The sequence below is a fragment of the Gossypium arboreum genome, chromosome 7, assembly GCF_025698485.1.
Source record: "Gossypium arboreum isolate Shixiya-1 chromosome 7, ASM2569848v2, whole genome shotgun sequence".
Taxonomy (NCBI): domain Eukaryota; kingdom Viridiplantae; phylum Streptophyta; class Magnoliopsida; order Malvales; family Malvaceae; genus Gossypium; species Gossypium arboreum.
The window spans coordinates 14,320,891-14,339,360 of record NC_069076.1 but is presented as its reverse complement, the minus strand read 5'-3'; the positions used below and the strand labels follow the sequence as shown (position 1 = coordinate 14,339,360).

The 18,470-nt window shown below is 34.0% G+C and overlaps 1 protein-coding gene and 1 long non-coding RNA gene across 2 annotated transcripts; one reads left to right on the top strand and one right to left on the bottom strand.

Moving 5' to 3' along the window:
• Positions 1–240: 240 nt before the first annotated feature.
• LOC108485088 (UDP-glycosyltransferase 82A1) lies at positions 241–2,781 on the bottom strand. The gene is made up of 2 exons (XM_017788946.2): positions 2,176–2,781; positions 241–1,294 (listed from the first exon to the last, which is right to left on the bottom strand). The coding sequence occupies exons 1-2, from the start codon at positions 2,663–2,665 to the stop codon at positions 384–386; spliced, it is 1,401 nt and encodes a 466-aa protein (XP_017644435.1). The 5' UTR covers positions 2,666–2,781; the 3' UTR covers positions 241–383.
• A 6,056-nt stretch (positions 2,782–8,837) lies between these two features.
• Positions 8,838–9,901, top strand: LOC128295160 (uncharacterized). Its single transcript, XR_008285486.1, has 2 exons — positions 8,838–8,944; positions 9,722–9,901. It is a non-coding gene; the product is annotated as an uncharacterized LOC128295160 (long non-coding RNA).
• Positions 9,902–18,470: the final 8,569 nt, after the last annotated feature.

Genomic DNA, 18,470 nt, shown 5'->3' with positions numbered 1-18,470 from the left:
ATATGCTTCGATATTACATTGTTGATTAAGCATGGAATTTTCTTGGTAGAAAAAATGGTTAGAAAACAAACATTTTCTAGATCCTTGCAGATTTAGGAACAGAGAGGAATTATTAATTTGAAATTTAAGTCTAATCAATAAAAACAGAGGGGAATTATGAAAGGTTGGTGAATAGTTAGTGATGACAAAAACACCTCCTGCAATTAAGCTTTCCGCCCGCAGGAAAGAAGGTGAAAATACTTCCTTCAAAAACATCTATTTATTTAATATTTAAAAAAATTAATTTAAAACCTAAAATTTCTTTAAATCAGCATATACCCCTCATTAACCCTTTTTTTTTAATCATTTAATAAAAATTACAAATAGAAATGTTTTGACATGTTTTAGTGAAGTGAATTTTGTTGAAGTTGATTAAGTCCAAGTACAAAAGCCTTGAGATTACCCGCAACTCTACAACTAGTCTCTTCTCCCATGGTTCTATGGTATATCTTCCTTAACCTTTCCTCCATTTCTTCATCTTTCATCACCTTTTTCACCGCTTCTTCAACATCTTTTTGACCCAACCCTTTCACTTTCACCCCAATTTTCCAAACCTTAACGATGTACTTACAATTCACGAATTGATCGCCGGCCACCGGATAGCATAGCAATCGTTTCCGGCATTGAATGGCTTCCATGGTCGAATTCCACCCACAATGCGTGAGATATAACCCCACGGCTTTATGTTGCAGAACTTGAAATTGTGGCGCCCATAAAACCAGTTTGCCTTGCTTGGAAACCGTCTCTGAATACCCATTTGGTAAACCATGACGCCATGATTCGGCCAAGACCCAAATAAATGGTCGGTTCAATGATTGGAGTGTTAATGCGAGGGTCTTGATTTTGGCGTCTCCGATGGGGCTAACCCAACTCCCGAACGAAATGTAGATGACTGAGTTAGGCTTTTGGTGGTCCAACCATTCTAAGCAGCTGGTATCTTCTTTCCAAAAGCTAGGGTTCTTTGGTGTTGTTAATGATGGTTCGGGCAATGGTCCGACTGGGAAAATAATAAGATTGTTGTGAGGTGGAGAGATGTAATCGTCGTCTTGGTATTCGTCATCGTGGATGATGAATTCTTGGGGAAAGGAATTGAGGAGGAGCCACCGGAGAGATGTTAAACGATCTAAGATTCTGATCCAGAATTTGAGTCTAGCTTTTCTTGAAGCTTGGGTTCCGATCAGCCATGGAAGATCTTCGGTTGATAGCAATGGCTGACTCGGTAGGGATGACACCGTACCTTCATGTCGGGGACACCCTGCAAAATTACCTTCATTTCATTTACTTGTTTGCTATAATGGGCTGAAATGAGTAGGGGTTTCCCATTTTTTCGACTATTATTCGATCCCGATGTAATTGATCCAAAAATAATTATTTTATCAAGTAAAGCATAAAGATATTTAAATTTTTATATTTAAAAATAATAAAATACAATAATTTGATTTGACTTTTGATAGAATCCATGGGGCACATGTTAAATATCCGGAATCTTATCTATCTCATACTCGTGATTCAAATTGATTCAGACATTCAGTTTTTTGGGCTCACAAGTTTATTTTAAAGAAATTTTTAACTGGGATTTTGCATTTAATTTAGTTCTGCCCCAAGAGATTTCTCAACAATAAAAAAAAAAAAGTTGAATAATGATATTTTAAAAATAAAACAATAAAATAATTTGCTATTATTTGGAAGTTACAATTTTTTAACTACCGAAATTAATAAATTTTAACATTAGAAAAATAAAAGAAATTTTATGTTTGGGTCAACCCATTTCGTGGCAGTGGAAAAAAAATATTTTCCCATGTGCTTTTGGTCAATATCATCGAGAACTAAAACGAATCGTATTGGTCAATCATTAATGGAAGCAAAAAGGTTAAAATATATTTTAGGTCCTTATATTCTTTATATATTTAAAATTTAATCTTTTATTTTCAAAGAATTTAATTTTTACTTTTGGGATTTAAAATTTTTCAAAGATTTTTATTTTATCATTGCAATATCAATGTTTTTGTTACTTAACTATCAATTGAATTTTTCACTTTAAAATATAGATAAATTTAATATAAAAATTTTAACAAAACTAAATTTTAAAAATAAAAATAAAGGTTGAAAAAAAAAACCAAGTGTTGGTAAATTTACCAGTTTCGGAAATCAGGTCAGCGTGGATCATCTCCGGTATGGAGGTGATCAACCCGTAAGTAGCTTGCATAGCCGGCCAGAATCCAGCAACAGGGATCCCACATCGAGTAGCAACTTGAATGGCCCAGGAAGCCAATAAATCAATAACCATACAAACTACTGTTCCATCGTCGTCTTCATCAAGTTCATGAAGGAGAGTCTCCAGATGGTTGGGCATGATATTCTCCATAGATTTCTCGATGGAAAAGAAATCATAAGGACCTTCTTCTCCGGAAAAGCCATCGGGTATGGACATAAACCTCATTTGGTAGTCGTTGAGGTCCATGTTGGCTACAATCCGACGGTGAATAAACTCAGGGGTTACTATGATGGGTTGCAACCCATGGGTAAGTAAAGCTAAGCCTAGCTTTAGCATGGGATTCACATGACCTTGTGCTGGATATGGAACCAGCAAGATTTTAGGCTTCTTCATAATACACTGAACTCCCATTTCTTTTGTCTGCGATGAATTAATTTGTGAAGGGAAGCACAAAGTAAGCGTTTATATAGGGGGAAAGGGAGGATAGTGATAAGCTCTCTGTAGCGTCAAATAAAGCACGTGGTGGAGATGTACCCTCAGTCTATAGGCTCTAAATCCTATGGCATTTACTTTATCCGACATATGTTTAAAATAATCTTACCGACTGCTGGTTAGGGAAGAGGGGTTTGATTTATCGAATGTAATATTATTGTTGATAATATTATATTTTGTAATGAAATAGTATTTGGATTATAAATATTTTGATTAACCAGTGGTAATATAGGATATAATCCCATTACGATTTATTTTTGAAGTTATTTTAGAGTATAGGAGTAATATTAATTTTGGATTAATTTACCTTTTATTTTTATTATTTTAATTAATTTAAATTTTTTCTTAAATAAAGTTTAAAACTAATTAAAACAAATAAATAAAAATTCTTAATATTAAATTAATAAATATCATACATTACAATTATAATTTATTTAATAATATATTAATTATGAGCATAAATATAATTACGCTTTTCATGAATTATTATAACTATAATTTATAAATTTATCTTCACATCATATATTTATTGATTAATATAAAATTGTAATAAAAAGTAAAATTTATCATAATTTTATGAAAATTGAAATTAAAAAATATTAAATGAACTAAGCTTGTTAAAAGATAAATTTTATAACATGGACAATTGAGTAATATATAATTTTAAGTAATGTTACATTTTGTCAACTAAACACATGAATATTACTTTTCAACTAAATGAATCTTACATTCTACCCATAATCTTATATCCCATAATCATTATTACGAAACGTAATCTAAAATTTAACGAATTAAACACATTAATAAAATTTTATATAATTAATTAAAATATTATTATTGAATAATAATTTGATTCCAACCACCCAAATTTAAATTTTTGTCGGACGTCCAAAAGAGGTCAACAAAGTTTAATACTTACATAGATATAGAAGATTAATTGTTCTTCTTGCGCATTGAAAAATTATTTTTTTATTTTCAATTTTGGGAATTTAGTTTAGTTTGATTTAACAAAGTTCAATTAATAAGTCTATTAAAGGATCTTCATTTAATTGAATTATCAAATAGTTTTAAAATATAAAAAATACTCACATTACTCATATTACAACAATGTAACTGTGTAAGCAAATAAAAATGTTGAATTTGAAATGTAACACCTCAAAATTTTAAGTTTTAACTGGGAAAAATCTGTAATAATTAATTTCTAGATCTGTGGTTCTATGTTCTGCTTCTGAGTTTAAAGTCTAGGGTTCAAATCGCATTATCAAAGTTTTATTGTTTTTACCCATAAGCAAGCTTTGCCGCTTAAATTCAATTCGTTGTGTTATTATGACAAGAATGAGCCTGCTGGTTCCCTAGTTAGGCATTTGTTTGTATTCTGTCTGGTACTGAGTTCGAATCTCATCGTATGTGTTAAAGGGTATTATTTTTTGCTATTGTCAGAAGAAGGTGGTTAAGCTTTAAGAATCTGAAAGTTTTTATTTTATTCTTGTACGTTACTTTTAATTTTTTCTTTCTTTCTTTTGTTTTTTTATTTACTTTTATTGGTACTTCGATTTTCTTGAATTTCGAAACATTTCGGTGTTGTTGTTAGGTCGTCGGATTATTGAGGGCAATAATATCGCAAAAGACGCTAACCTTCCGTGTTAGTACGATATATTACGTATTGAGCAAGGGTCTGGAAAGTTTTCAAAACAATTTCTAATAAAGCGAAATCAGGTGCGTAACGAAATTCTCAAGTTTCGCAAGTTGCAAGTAGCCAAAAATGGTGGCTGTCAACGCCATACGACCAGGCACAGGGGCGTGTGGCCAAGCCGTGTGAGCCACACGGGCATGTGGCAGGCCGTGCGATCGGCTGTGTAACTCACTGTTTGTTGAATTAGGACCACATGGGCTAGCACACAGGTGTGTGGCTAGGCCGTGTGCGATCAAATAGTGCAAGTTCACACGAGTACAAGACATGGCCTTGTGTCCAAATCGTGTAACTCTCTGTTTATTGATTGGTAGCACACGGGTACACGACAAAGGCGTGTAGCAGGCCGTGTGAGTCACACGGGCAAGGACACGTCCGTGCGTCCAGGCCGTGTGACATTCATTGTGGTTTAGAAACCCGTTTTATGACCGTAATCGTTGTTGTGACTGGTATTGATTATCTGCGACTTGTTTGATATGAAATGAGAAACTATTGTAAATGTACAAGTGATATTTGATTGATAAATCTGTGAATGTCACGTGAAATTCTATGATCTGAATGTGTTGGATTGTAGAAGTACGAAGAAGGAAGTATTCTATTTGGAACAGTGGTTTAACCACTTTTTTTATTGAATTTGAATTTGGGGTTTAACGTAAAATGTGTTAGCATCTATGATGCGATTTTGTAACATGTCAAACCGACACATTACAGTGTGTAGGGATGGATGGACATTGAACATCCTAAATGGTGTGTTGGTTTGGTCAGAGACGGTGTGTAGAGGTTGGAAACTAGGAAAAACTCTTGTGAGTTAGTTCTTCTATCGGATTAAGCATGATGAAAAACTACTACCGTTCATATATGTAATCTGAGTATATCTGATCCGCTCTTTATCGAGAATTGTAAATATTAAAACTGTATAACATTCTGAATAAGATCACTTTGTGATCGTGTTAAGGATGAAGTACTTATTCTTTGTTACGCATTGGGTTCACAACTCACTTTGTTATGTTTGGCTTTCAGATGATCCACCAAAATGAACGGGATCGATGTCGCGACAGCTCGGTCAGCTTTATTAATTATTATGTTTAATAGGAGATTATGTTGTTAAAATGTTATGGATCTATGATGTTTGAGCATCAAAACCTTTCTGGTGACTATTTGAAGTTCTGTAATTAGACTTATCTATCCTATAAACCTGTTAATGATTGATATGATGTTTGTAGCTCTCTGAGTTCGGTCTGGACGTCTAGGCCGGGGTTAGGGTGTTACATGAAATAACGACTTTATACTTAGAATAGTGAATAGAAATGTTCAGGGTTAAACAACCTACCTACTTTGATTGATTCAACCCGATTTAGGTCGAGTTTGGGTTTGAAATTTTCAACTCGATTAGTTTTGATTGAACTATTTTACTATTTAAAAATAATAAAATAAATTAAAAATAAATTTATGTTTATATTTATATTGTAACACCCTATACCCGTAACTCACACCGGAGCGGAATACGAGGTATTACCTAACTTTAAACTCGTGCTAACAAACATTTCTGAGTCACTGAAACTCTGCTCATTTTTCAATTTCTACTTTAAGCTTATTGTCACCGGCTTACGATCCCCAAATCGACCATAGGAAATTATCCAGGATTAACCCGGGCCCTTAAGCCAACTATAGAAAATTGACACTTGACACAAGGTACAGGCCTGTGTGCCATTTCAACATGGTCATGTTGATGGCCCGTGTGGCTCACACGGCCTAAACAATACAAGGACACGCCCATGTCCTTCACCCGTATGGAATTAATTCTAAATGTACACCTACAGGGGTTTTCACACGGCCTGGCACACGCCTGTGTCCCTGGCCCGTGTCCTTCACACGGCCATGACACACCCGTGTCCTAGCCCGTGTGCAAAAACATGGACATGCTATTTCTGACGTCAGCATCCCCAAAATGTCACAAGGCCAAGGCAAACGCCCATGGGCTAGGCCGTGTTCATCACACGGCTGAGACACATGCCCGTGTGTTTGCCCGTGTGTTTACTACCATGCATACTAACTTGAAATTTTTTCTTGCAGGGGACACACGGCTGGACAACACGCCCATGGTGCTGGCCGTATGTATACCCGTGTGGACAATATAAGGCTACTTACCAAGCCTCTTTGCCAGCCTTACTTACACAACCTACACAATAACCACCAAATCTAATACAAGACTATCTCAAGCAACCAAATCATCCATAATAGAGAACATTCCATTTACGCATTTTACTCAACCATGAAAATAACTTTATTCCATACAAATCAAAATGAACATTAGCCATCATTGGAGGCTTAATACAAAATGCGAGATTTATCCCAAGCCAACACATTTGGCCAAGTTAATATTAACACGAAACATAAGTCTAGTTCCCTATACATGCCATATTCAAAAATATAAACCAAACTATATCGAATGCTTTGATTAATAGTGTGATCGATATCTCTAACTTCCGTTGATCTTTGAGCTAAATAGGCGGCACTATAAGAAAAAGGAAAGGAGAGGGAGTAAGCATAAAGCTTAGTAAGTTGTATATAAATAAATATACAACAACAATTTTACCATTCATTAACATGCTCATAACATAAAAGTAGGCGCAAGCATAACTTACTCATCACTATCCATATAAATCTCATAGCATATATCGGGCTTATATCTCATACATTTTAAATAGGTACCTGTACCATGCACAACACAGTTATACCATGCTCATTAACTTAAAGTCATAATACTCACCGTTGAACCATTTAAAACACTACCGTATATTCCTTAAGCCTTAAATGTGGGTAAGGTGCCGATGCCATGTAACGCCCTAATTTTCAGGAATTCTGTGAATGTTGGTATAGGTTTAATTATGTTAGTGGGCCTCTAAAAGGCCCAAGCTTAAGATAGAACCCGGCAATTTTAGTTAATTTTTGTTCCATAAGAAAAAGGGGGTGAAATTATGAAATAGGACCTATGTGAAAATGTTTGAAAATGCTATAGGCTAAATTGAAGTGGCCAAATAAATAGGAGTGCAAAATAAGAGGATTTGCATGACAAACCTCCCATTTTACATGAAGTGGCCAGCCATCATGTTGTTGTAGACAATATGAGCACTTGATATCCATAATTCATGGTACAAATTGATAATGTGTTAGGTAAATGTTCCATGATAATGGATTAGGTAAATATTCCATGATAATGGGTTAGGTAAATGTTCCATGATAATGGTTTAGGTAAATGTTCCATGATGGGCATTTCATGTCTTTTGTATTAAAGAATTAAATGTATGAAATATGAAATTTTATTAAAAGAAAAGGGTGAAAAGAACAAAGTTTTGTCCATCTTTGTTCATCATAGCTGAAAGTTAGAGAAGAGAAAGGAGAGGAGAAAGCTCTTGAATGTTCGATCACTTGGGAAGAAAATTGAAGGTAAGTTCATGGTAGTTTGCTTCTATCTTGATGTTCATGAGTTCTTCTTGATTCTACCTTAACTCTTGAAGCATATTTTGGTTTTTAGTTGTGTTGTGAGCATTTAGTCATGAATTAAAATGAAGGAAATGGTTGTTGTTTCATGTTCTTTTGATGAAAAATGGAAGATAGGTGAAGTTGAGCCAAACAAATGAGCATGCATATGCCTTAGATGCTAAGGGGAAAAATCGGCTAACATGTTGTGCTTTAAAATGATGAAATGGAGATTATACTTAAGTAAAATTATAGATATGTAATGATTGATTGGTGATATACATGTTTAAATAACAAGCATGCAAGTTAGGTGTGAAAGAGTGATTTGGTAATAAATCTGCTTGGGACAGCAGCAATAAAGTGACTTTGGAAAATCACCATAAATTGTGGGAGATGAGTTAGAAGCTGTATAAATTATGTAATTAAATATTAATGAGTCTAGTTTCAAATGGAATAAACGAGAACATATTTTGAATTCTGTACAATGAGAAATTTGATTCGTAATGAAGAGTGGTCAGATTAGTCAAACAGTGAAACATGGGAAACTTTAAGAAAAATCTGGTATTGATTGGCCATACCAAAAATTCTAAAAATTTTATGGATAGAAGATATATGAGTCTATTTTCAGGGAAAATTAACGGCACTTGATTTGGAGTTTCGTAGCTCCAGTTATAAATAATTTAGTGACTGTTGCTCAGGAAGACAGCTTGCAGTGAAATTATGATTATGTGGTAAACATTGACAAAAATTTGTTAATGAGTTGCTTATTGATTTCTTATAAGCTTACTATGATCTGTAGGTGTGGTTGGCGAATATTGTAAGGGGTTAATCGTAGTTTGTATTTGAATAGTTAGATTAACGTGCTAGTAATCCAATTGTAGGCGGTTCGTGTGTGGATCTCGTCAGCATATCGTCGCAAATGTGTGTAACTAACACCCTCTTTCTTAGTCTGGATCGGCAAAAGTCGAAAAGCCAAAATGCCGAAAACCGGTATTTTGTAGATTTGCGAGTGTGCGAATGCTCGTGAGGTAAATCGATTAATGTTTTTGGTAAGCTACAAAATTTGGACTGCAAAGTGCATGATTTCTGTGCCCTTGCTATTTTCGGGCTTATGGGCCAAAATTAGAATGATGGGCCAACGGGCCCAATTTGGTAAGAACCCTCGGTACGTGATTCTGTTAGTACGTGAAAAGTAGGAATATGCATGAAAAACCCTAAAATAGATAAATTACTGAAATACCTTTAAAAGTGAAAAATTTTAAGTTTTACCCCTAGTAGATAAATTACCGAAATACCCCTAGGGTTAAATTGACCTAAATGCATGTTTGACTGTTGTTATTTACTGCATGCCATGTTGTTATTATCGATGCATGAGATTGTGATATTGACGGAGGAAGTACTGAAAGTGGCTTGTCCACGATCTTGGAGGCTTTGCCTCAATTTATGATAATCGAGCAAGGTCGCAAGAATGGAGTGTTAAATTTGGGTGGGTTGAGCTATTCCCCACATGGAGTGTAGGGCTGGTACGGGTGGAGTGTAGTGGTTGGTGGGTTGAGTAGTCTCCCAAATGGGCTTGCATATGTTATTGATGTTGCATGTATTTTGAAATGGGCCTATGGGCCATATCATTATCTGAATAAGGGCTAAGGCCCGGTTTATTGTAATCTGAAAAGGGCTCTGGTCCAGTACCACTGTTACTTGAATGGGCTTAGGCCCAATAGGCTTGAGCTGACTTGGGCTTTGAATGGGTTTTCCTTACACACTAAGTCTACCCAAACTCACCCCTTTTATTTTCATCCACACAGGTAATCCCCAACCATAGTGGGCTTGGAGCTGTGAGGGAATTCGGAGTGGCCACCCGTTCTGAAAGTTTGATTTTCTTCTGATGAACTGGACATCCTTTTATTTACGTTTGAAGTTTTGGGTTTTTAAATGTAATAAGGCCGCTTAATTATTTTTGATGGTTTTAATATGTATTACTAAAATAGGTATTACTTATTTTAACTGTTGAAATTGGATAGCTTTAGGGCGCGTTTTCAAAAACAACAATTGATTTCAAAATAACACGACAACAAGCAAAGCTTCCGCAATGAAAGTATTTTCCAAAATTAATCACTTTTCCTAAAAATGACTTAATCAAATTGGTTTCCTAGAAATATCCATGACGTTAAGGTGTGGCAATGGCGGTATGCATGTCTAGGATTGGAGCCGAAGGAGCTTGGTACTTAGCGGTCGATGGACTCACCACCTCTTTTCCGGTTTCCTACCGGTGCATGACTTCCATTCACTTTAACCTATAATGAAATTATCTTTTAAAACACTAAGTAAGTTTTTCTGGATCAACAATATAAAATGTTTTGAACGCTTCGATGTGGCATGTCGGATCTGGTCGTAACGTCTGGACCGGGTTTTGGGGTGCTACATGCCATGTCCCAGACACGGTCTTACACTAGCTCATGTCTCATGTCGATGCCATGTCCTAGACATGGTCTTACACTGACTATCATCTCGTAGCCGATGTATGTCCTAGACATATCTTACACTAGTACTCGTCTCGATGCCGATGCCATGTCCCAGACATGGTCTTACACTGGCTCTCATAATGTGGCTGATGCATGTCCCAGACATGTCTTACACTAGCCCACAATAACCCATATGTCATGGCATGAATATCCGATATATTTCCTAGGTTCAAACGGGAACTCTACTATCTCTATTATCATCATACTTTCTCAATTTCAAAATCAAAAAATTCATGCTATATTAATTCAAATACAATTCAACACATATACATTAGTGATGTAGTTGTATTATTTACATACAACTTACCTCGGATTACAAAATGTGGCGACTAGTCGATTTGCTTGGCTTTCCCTCGGTCTAGGTTCAGATTTGGTATTTCTTGATCTATAATAGAAAAATGCACTTATTTAGTCACTTTATCAATCTAGGCACTCTATAATTCTTAATTGGGCAAAATGACTAATTTGCCCCTAGACTTTTACAAAATGACCATTTTACCCCTAAGCTTAAAAATCGATTTTTATCGAATTTCTTCACATATTAAGTTTAGCCGAACCCTTTTTATTCTTATAGAAACTCCAAATTATCACTATTTTACATATTTAACATCTATTTTACAACTTGTGCAAAATGGTCCTTTTAGGTGTTTTCATGCTAACACCTTTCACAAAAGTTGTTTATAAGACACCCAAGATTCATTTTCTTCCATAAAAACTAAACAAACATCACAAATAATTTCATGTAAAAACCCTAAACTCTTATTCATTTTGCAAAATAGTACTCTCATTTGAAAGCTTATGCTTCAAGAGTCTCAAAAATGCAAAAAATCATCAACAATGGGTATGGAAATCACTTACTTGTGAGGATTACAAGTTGCTGAAATTTCAAGCTTCAAAAATCTTCTCTTGAATGATATTTTTGGTTAGGAAGAAAGAATAGGTGAAAAAGATGAAGGCTAGACACTTAGGGTTTTATTTTATCACCTAATATGACATTAGTTACCTAACATTTTGACTATACACTCTTCTTTGTCTCATGGCCGGACAAGCTCTTTTAAAAGGGTCTAATTTCCCTTTAAAGACCCCCAACTTTTATTCTCTAGTTATTTGACACCTTTAGCCATCAATTTAGGACTTTTTCATTTTATGCGATTTAGTCCTTTCTCGTAATTGGACTCACAAACGTCAAAATTAACTCACCAAATTTTTCATACACTAATATAAACATGCAATGACTCCAAAATAATAATAAAATAATTTATTCAACTCCAGATTTGTGGTCCCGAGACCACTATTCTGACTAGGTCCTAAATCGGTCTATTGCATATATATTTTATAATTAAATTTAAATATTTTTTTTTAAAAAATTACCAATGAAACAAGTCATTTGAGCAGGCTTGGTCAGGCTAGACTAGGCTCGAGCTTGAGCTTGACTTTTTTTTAAAAAAATTAGGTCTCAGCTCGATTAATGAACACATCTAATTGCGTAAGGCCAAATAAGCAAATAAAAATGTTGAATATGAGGTTGTAAGCCTTTTGATTCTAAATATGGGTTAGAGGCAAATCTAGGGGGCTAGTAGGGGCCCCGATCCACCCTAAAATGGAAAAATCCTATTTAAGCCTTCAATTTTTTAAAAAATTTTAAATTAGTAAAGGTTAAATTACACTTTGCCCCCCTAAAATTATAAAAATTTAATTTAATCCTTTAAAAATTATAATGATATAAACTATGAAAAATTAAAATTTCATTCGGCCCCTAAAATATTATTCTGGCTTCACTCCTGTATGGGGTTATAAAATTTTTTAGTACTATTTCAAAAAAAAGCTGAACCAAAGTGATTTTTTTTTTGTTTACATAAGTTTCACACAATTTAAGATTAGCCATGAGAGCAAATTTTTTATTTCACAAATATAACATAATCTAATTTAATGGAAGTTTGTTGATAATGTTATTAATTGAACTTAGGATCAATTTACCATTGAGACTAAAAATGCTTTTGAAAAATAAGGTGGAGAAGTGCCCTAAAATTTTTTAAATGTAGATTGCTATCAACAAGTGCTTTTGAGAATATAAAATGAGTATTCTAGACGTTAGATTGTAAAGTAAAAATATTTATTTAAATGATATTAAAATTTTTAATATTCTTATATATGAAATGTATAAACTTAAATTATAATAAAAAATTATTAACTCAATTTTTTTCAAGTGTATATTATTATTTTTATTATTATTATTATTATTATTCAATATCCTTCATGTCTGTTTTATCATCCATATTGGGGATTCAAGATTATTTCTCTCAACAATGTTGTCTCCAAAGTTCAAACTTATGTTCACTTTTCCAAAATTGGTACTTAAGGGGTTTTTTTGTCCTAGATTGATACTCGAACTTTTTTCCATCAACTAAATCGGTGCTTGAGTTTAATGCTGTTAAGTTTACGGCACGTGGCAGAATAAGATTGTGACATGTGGTATAAATGATGTCATTGTGATGTCATAATCTAAAAAAAATAATTTTTTCCTTTTTGACTTTTTTCTCTCCCCCCAATTTTTCTATCGTTCCTTTTTTTTATCTTTCTTTCTTTTTCTTCTTCTTCTTCCCTCAACCCAAGTTTCTTTTTCTTGTTTGGCAATCGCAGCCAACAAATTTTCCACCAGCCTTTTCCTTCCTCAACCTTAAAACCCTTCTCTTCCATTTATTTATTTTTGTTTGTTTCTCAAGAAAATAAAACCTTCTTTACCAAAGATCATTGCCAGTGCCAGAGATTCTAATTTTTCCCTTATTCTTTTTCTTTAACACTCTTCATTAAATATGGTCTCTTTTCCTCTATGTATTGATCTCGGCTTAGGCAATGGGGAAACAAAATTAAAAAACAAATGTGGAAAGGAAGCAGTAAGAAAAAAAGATGGGGACAAAACCAATCGATGAGTATTTCTTCTTAAATTTGCAAAAAAAATAATAATAATCTTGATAGAATTGAAATGGCTTCTTCAAAGTGTTCTTTGTTCCAAGAACAAAATTTAATTTCAAGATATTATTACAATGAGTTTTGAACAAAAAAAAACTTAGCTCACCTCCCTTCCTGCTCAGTTTCCTGATGTTGTTTTTCACCCTTGTTTAGCTTTAATCATGGCCATTTGCTTCATAAAGTGTAGATAAGCAATGGGTATTATTTCCCTTTTTTTTAGGTTACTTTTCATGACTGCAATGGTTCAAAGAATTCATAAATAAACCATCTTCCATAACATTAATGCCCGATCTTCACCTCTTTTTTCTCTCCCCGTTAAACCCTTAAACGGCAACACCAAAACCCCAAATTCGCCTCATTATCTTCCATTACAGCACCCTGCAACAACCCCCAAACCCAAACTCAGCCCCCACTCAACAATTTAGGGTAAAAAATAGAGCTAGCTTTATTAACTGTGCATAGCTTTTATTGTGGATTTCGTAGCCTTCGTTTTACGGTGAAGTTTCACATTTATTGCGGGAAAAAGAAATCTGTTTTTTTCTTCTTTTTTTTTCATTAGAGTAGTTGATCTTCAGGTGATAATTGTCTATTTCAGATGAGTCTTCTGTTAAGAGATCATTGATGTTTTATATTTCGTTGAAATTTGATTTTATTGTTGATTCTTTAAGATTAGATTTTCTTGTAAATGTGTAATTTTGTTTGGTTGCTGAGAAAATGTAGGAACATGAAATGGAGTTTTATATAAATATTTCAACTAAAAGCTAAGGTAAATCTAATACTTATAGAGTTTACAATATTGGGGGGAGAAGAAACTTGGGTTGAGGGAAGAGGAAGAAGAAGAAGAAGAAGAAGAAGAAGAAAGAAGGGGGAAAAAAGGAATGACAGAAAAATTGGAGGGAGAAAATAAAAGGTTTTTTTTTTAATTTTAGATTATGACATCACCATAATATCATTTATGCAATGTGTCACAATCTTATTCTACCACGTGTCTTGAATTTAATGGCGTTAGACTCAGGTTAGTTGATGGAAAAAAGTTTGGGTACGAATCTAGGACAAAAAAAAAACCGTAAGTATCAATCTGAGAGAGGTGGACAAGTTTGGGTACTAATTTTATATTTAACCCTTATTACAATGATTTCATTTCATTATTATTTTGACATTAATAGATATTCAACTTAAATTATAGTACAAAAGTAATAAAATGGTTTATGATAACTCATTATTAATATTATGCTATATGAAATATAAAATTTAAATATGTTTTAAATAATCAATATAAATTGTTTGTAAAATTTATTTTTACCATGTAAGTGATATTTACCTTTTATAGTTAATATAAATAAATGAAAATTTTATAATTTAATACCCAAACTTCTTTTGAAAAGCTAAAGCTGAAATTTTTAGCTTTTTGGTTTGACTTGAAAAACTATTTGTTGGGGATAAACTCAAATTAAGCAACGAATAAGAACGAATAGAGAAAATTGGACACAAATATTTATGTGAAAAAAATTTTCCGAAGAGGATAAAAAAACACGAGCAAAGAAGACTTCACTAAAATGACAAATAACAGAAGAGGAGTACAAGATAGAGAAACAAAATAAACCCGAACCTAAAATACAAAGTTGTACCTATCTTCCCACAAAATTCTCATTAATCCTATTGTTGAATTAATCTCTCTAGGGTTTCTAAAAGCCCTATTTTTAGGTCGAAATTCGTGGGCTAATCTGATTAACATATCCCTAAAATTATTAGAGTTCGACTAGAAAAAGATAGCAGAGTTTAACTAGGAGAAGAAACTCGATTTAGTAGAGAACACGTTGCCATGTCGTGACATCATTTATTGGCTCGTTGGGATGTCACACAATGCACCATCAGGATGTCGTGTGTCACATCGGCTATTCTTTATCATGATGTCGACTCTGTTTCTACCAAAATGCGAGGCACACTCCATAAATCTCCACATGTACCTTTCGACTGTAGTGGAATAAGGAACCATTCGTCTTCAATTTATTGGGGATTAACCCATATAAGCAACAAAATAGAAAAGGTAGAGAAGATTGAACATAAATTTTACGTGGAAAACTCCTCCGAAGAGGATAAAACCACAAGTAAAGGAGGCTTTGACTTTTCACTAAATGAGTAAACAAATGAGAGTACAATATGGAGAAAAATAAACCTAAATGTACTAAATTTACAAAACCAAACCCCAAAAATAAAACTCTAACTCTCATAGAGCAAACTCGTCAACAGGGGTACAAAATTCTCTCTATAGTTACCACCAAAACTTATCTACAATTACAACTTGTCGCCCCCAAAAAAACCCTTGTAGTACTACATCTTTAATTGCCTCTTAATTGACTTCTCAAAACAGAGATACAAGCTCCCTATTTAAAGGCTAATATTAGAGGTCTAATCATACTAAAATATCACTGAAGTAATAAGAGTTTAACTAGAAAAAGATAACTAGAAAACTGGAAAAAGAAACCCGATTTATGTAGGGATCACATCGCTACGTCGTAACATCCCCATTTGCGTTGACAAGACATTGTCTGTCATTGCAATGTTGGGAAGCTTTTTGTCCTGACATTGTTGTTTGTTCGACTGAAAATATGAGGCACACCCCACAAATCTCCATTTTGACTCGAATTTATCATACCTTCTTCTCTATGCCCAATTACGAGCTAAACTCTATCTTTACAGAATACCAACCAAGCCCAAACTATTATCGAACTTGGAAACTGAAAGACTCTTAGTCTTCAAATCAAGGTTCTATAATGCAACTAGGGTCGGTGATACACAAGTAGATGTGTGCTTCACAACAGGAGAGAAAACATAGAGGAATTAAATCCCTTCACTTTACTGTTACCCTTTGCGACCAACATTGCTTTAAACACTTTGCTTTATCCAAAATTGCTACAATATGAAATATATGATTCCATTGAACTTCTAGATATCGAAATTCATTGTCACCATCCCCGAACAGATCAATTATGGAAACATAACCTTACTTTGATACCAGTTTGTTGGGGATCAACCCCTATAAGCAATGAAATAGTAAAGGTAGAGAAGATCGAACACAAATTTTACATGGAAAACTCCTCCAAAAAGGATAAAAACCAGAGGCAAAGAAGGTTTCGACTTTTCAATAAATGAGTAAACAAACAAGAGTATAGTATGGAGAAAATAAACCTAAATTTACTAAATGTACAAACTTAAACCCTAAAAATAGAACCCTAACTCTCATAGAGCAAACCCGTCAAAAGCAGTACAAAATTCTCTCCATAATTACCACCAAAACTCTCACCAAAACTTATTTGCAACTACATCTTGTCGCCCTCAAAAGAAAAGTCTTGTAATACTACATCTTTAATTGTCTCTTAATTAGATTGTCAAAATAGGGATACAGTGTAACGCTCTCCACTCGACTTGATCAATCTGATCCCAGTATTAGGTGTTACTTCTTAAAACAGATGTAACCTAGATTCTTCTATTTGCCTATGTACTAGTCGAGAAATGACTTAATAAAATTTCTAATTTTGTTTACTGAATTACCTTGTGTATTCTTATTATAAATGTCATCGTGTACAATGTATTCACGTTTACATAATAAAACTACGAAGTTCATCAAATACATATTGCTTTTACTAAATATATAATCAGAGTATTATAACCTATGGGCAGACTTAAGCTTTGCCACAAGGCTTCTTGTATGAACTTGTGTGTTAATAATCTTTCTCTTCTCTATATGCATATCAGCATAGATTGCCACTCATATGGCGTAGCCTTGGCATTGTCTTTCGTTTCCTATCTTTCTAACATATCCTAAAATCAGAGGAATCCATAATAAGTTTACAAGAACTTTTTGAGGTATTATCATACGTTTATTTATCATTTCACATTAAATATAAACAATGTACTTTACTCTATGGACCCGAACAGGTATTCATCAAACTCATCAAGAACATATATTAAATCTTTACATACCTTTTACTTCTGCATATTCTGTAAACATTCTTACCTCAGTCATTATCGCATGACTTATGGATTGTACTGGTAACTTACTTTCCATTTCACCTTCCTACTGATGGTCAAGGCAAATTTCATTCGTTTCCCATCATCATGCATTTCTACCATTATTTCATTATCACAAACTAGATAGTTGTACTTTATTTAGAGTTCACCACTTTGGCATTGCTATTGAATCTTTGTCTCAAGGTCAATTCATAGACTGTGCCATCAAGGCGTACTCTTAACTTTAGATGTCTTCCATTGTTTCTGGAAGCTTCAGACACTTGCTTGATCAACAGATAGCCACAAAGTTTTCCATACATCATTAGATAGCCATAAAGGCATCCATACATCATTAAATAACCACAAAGGCATCCAAACATCATACGCTAAACTTTTCCATGAAGGCAATTTCAACAAAATCAGACACGAAGGCTCACATGTAATAGAGAACAGCCACAAAAATTTCCACATATAACATATTCTGCCACTAGGGCTCACATATAGCATATTCCACCACAAGGGCTCACATATAACATAGAATAGCCACAAAAGCTTCCACATATTAGAAAGCAGCCACAAAGGCTTTCACTTTTCTATAAATGGCATTTTTGACGATAGAAATTTGCCTAAACTCAACGTCTTGAGGTTTGCTCCTCATCTTCTAGTACTCATCCAACCATCTTTTATATTTTCCCCACATAATACCATTGTCTCAAACTAAGTCTTACACTATGTGGTTCTCTTATCCCTATATAATGCCATAGCCACCATAACTAGGTCTTACTCTATATGGTCTTCACTTCCCCATATGATGCCATAGTCCTAAACTAGGTCTTACATTATATGGTCTTTTTGCCATGACCATGGAATTTTATTTTAGAATTCGTGTTTATTGTCCCGATAGACTCACAAGCAAGCAGACTTAACATGCAGACTTATGCAACTTATACACAGACTTCTCATGTAGAGACTTACTCATGCAGAGACTCCATCATACTTTCAGATGTGTTTATGCATGTACATAGTTTTCAACATAATAAAGACTTATCGT

Excerpts from the sequence above, each read along its gene's own strand:
- LOC108485088 (XM_017788946.2), bottom strand. The coding sequence starts at position 2,665 with ATGGGAGTTCAGTGTATTATGAAGAAGCCTAAAATCTTGCTGGTTCCA. Across the intron at positions 1,295-2,175 it reads TGACCTGATTTCCGAAACTG|GGTGTCCCCGACATGAAGGT; the intron begins GTAAATTTACCA and ends GTAATTTTGCAG.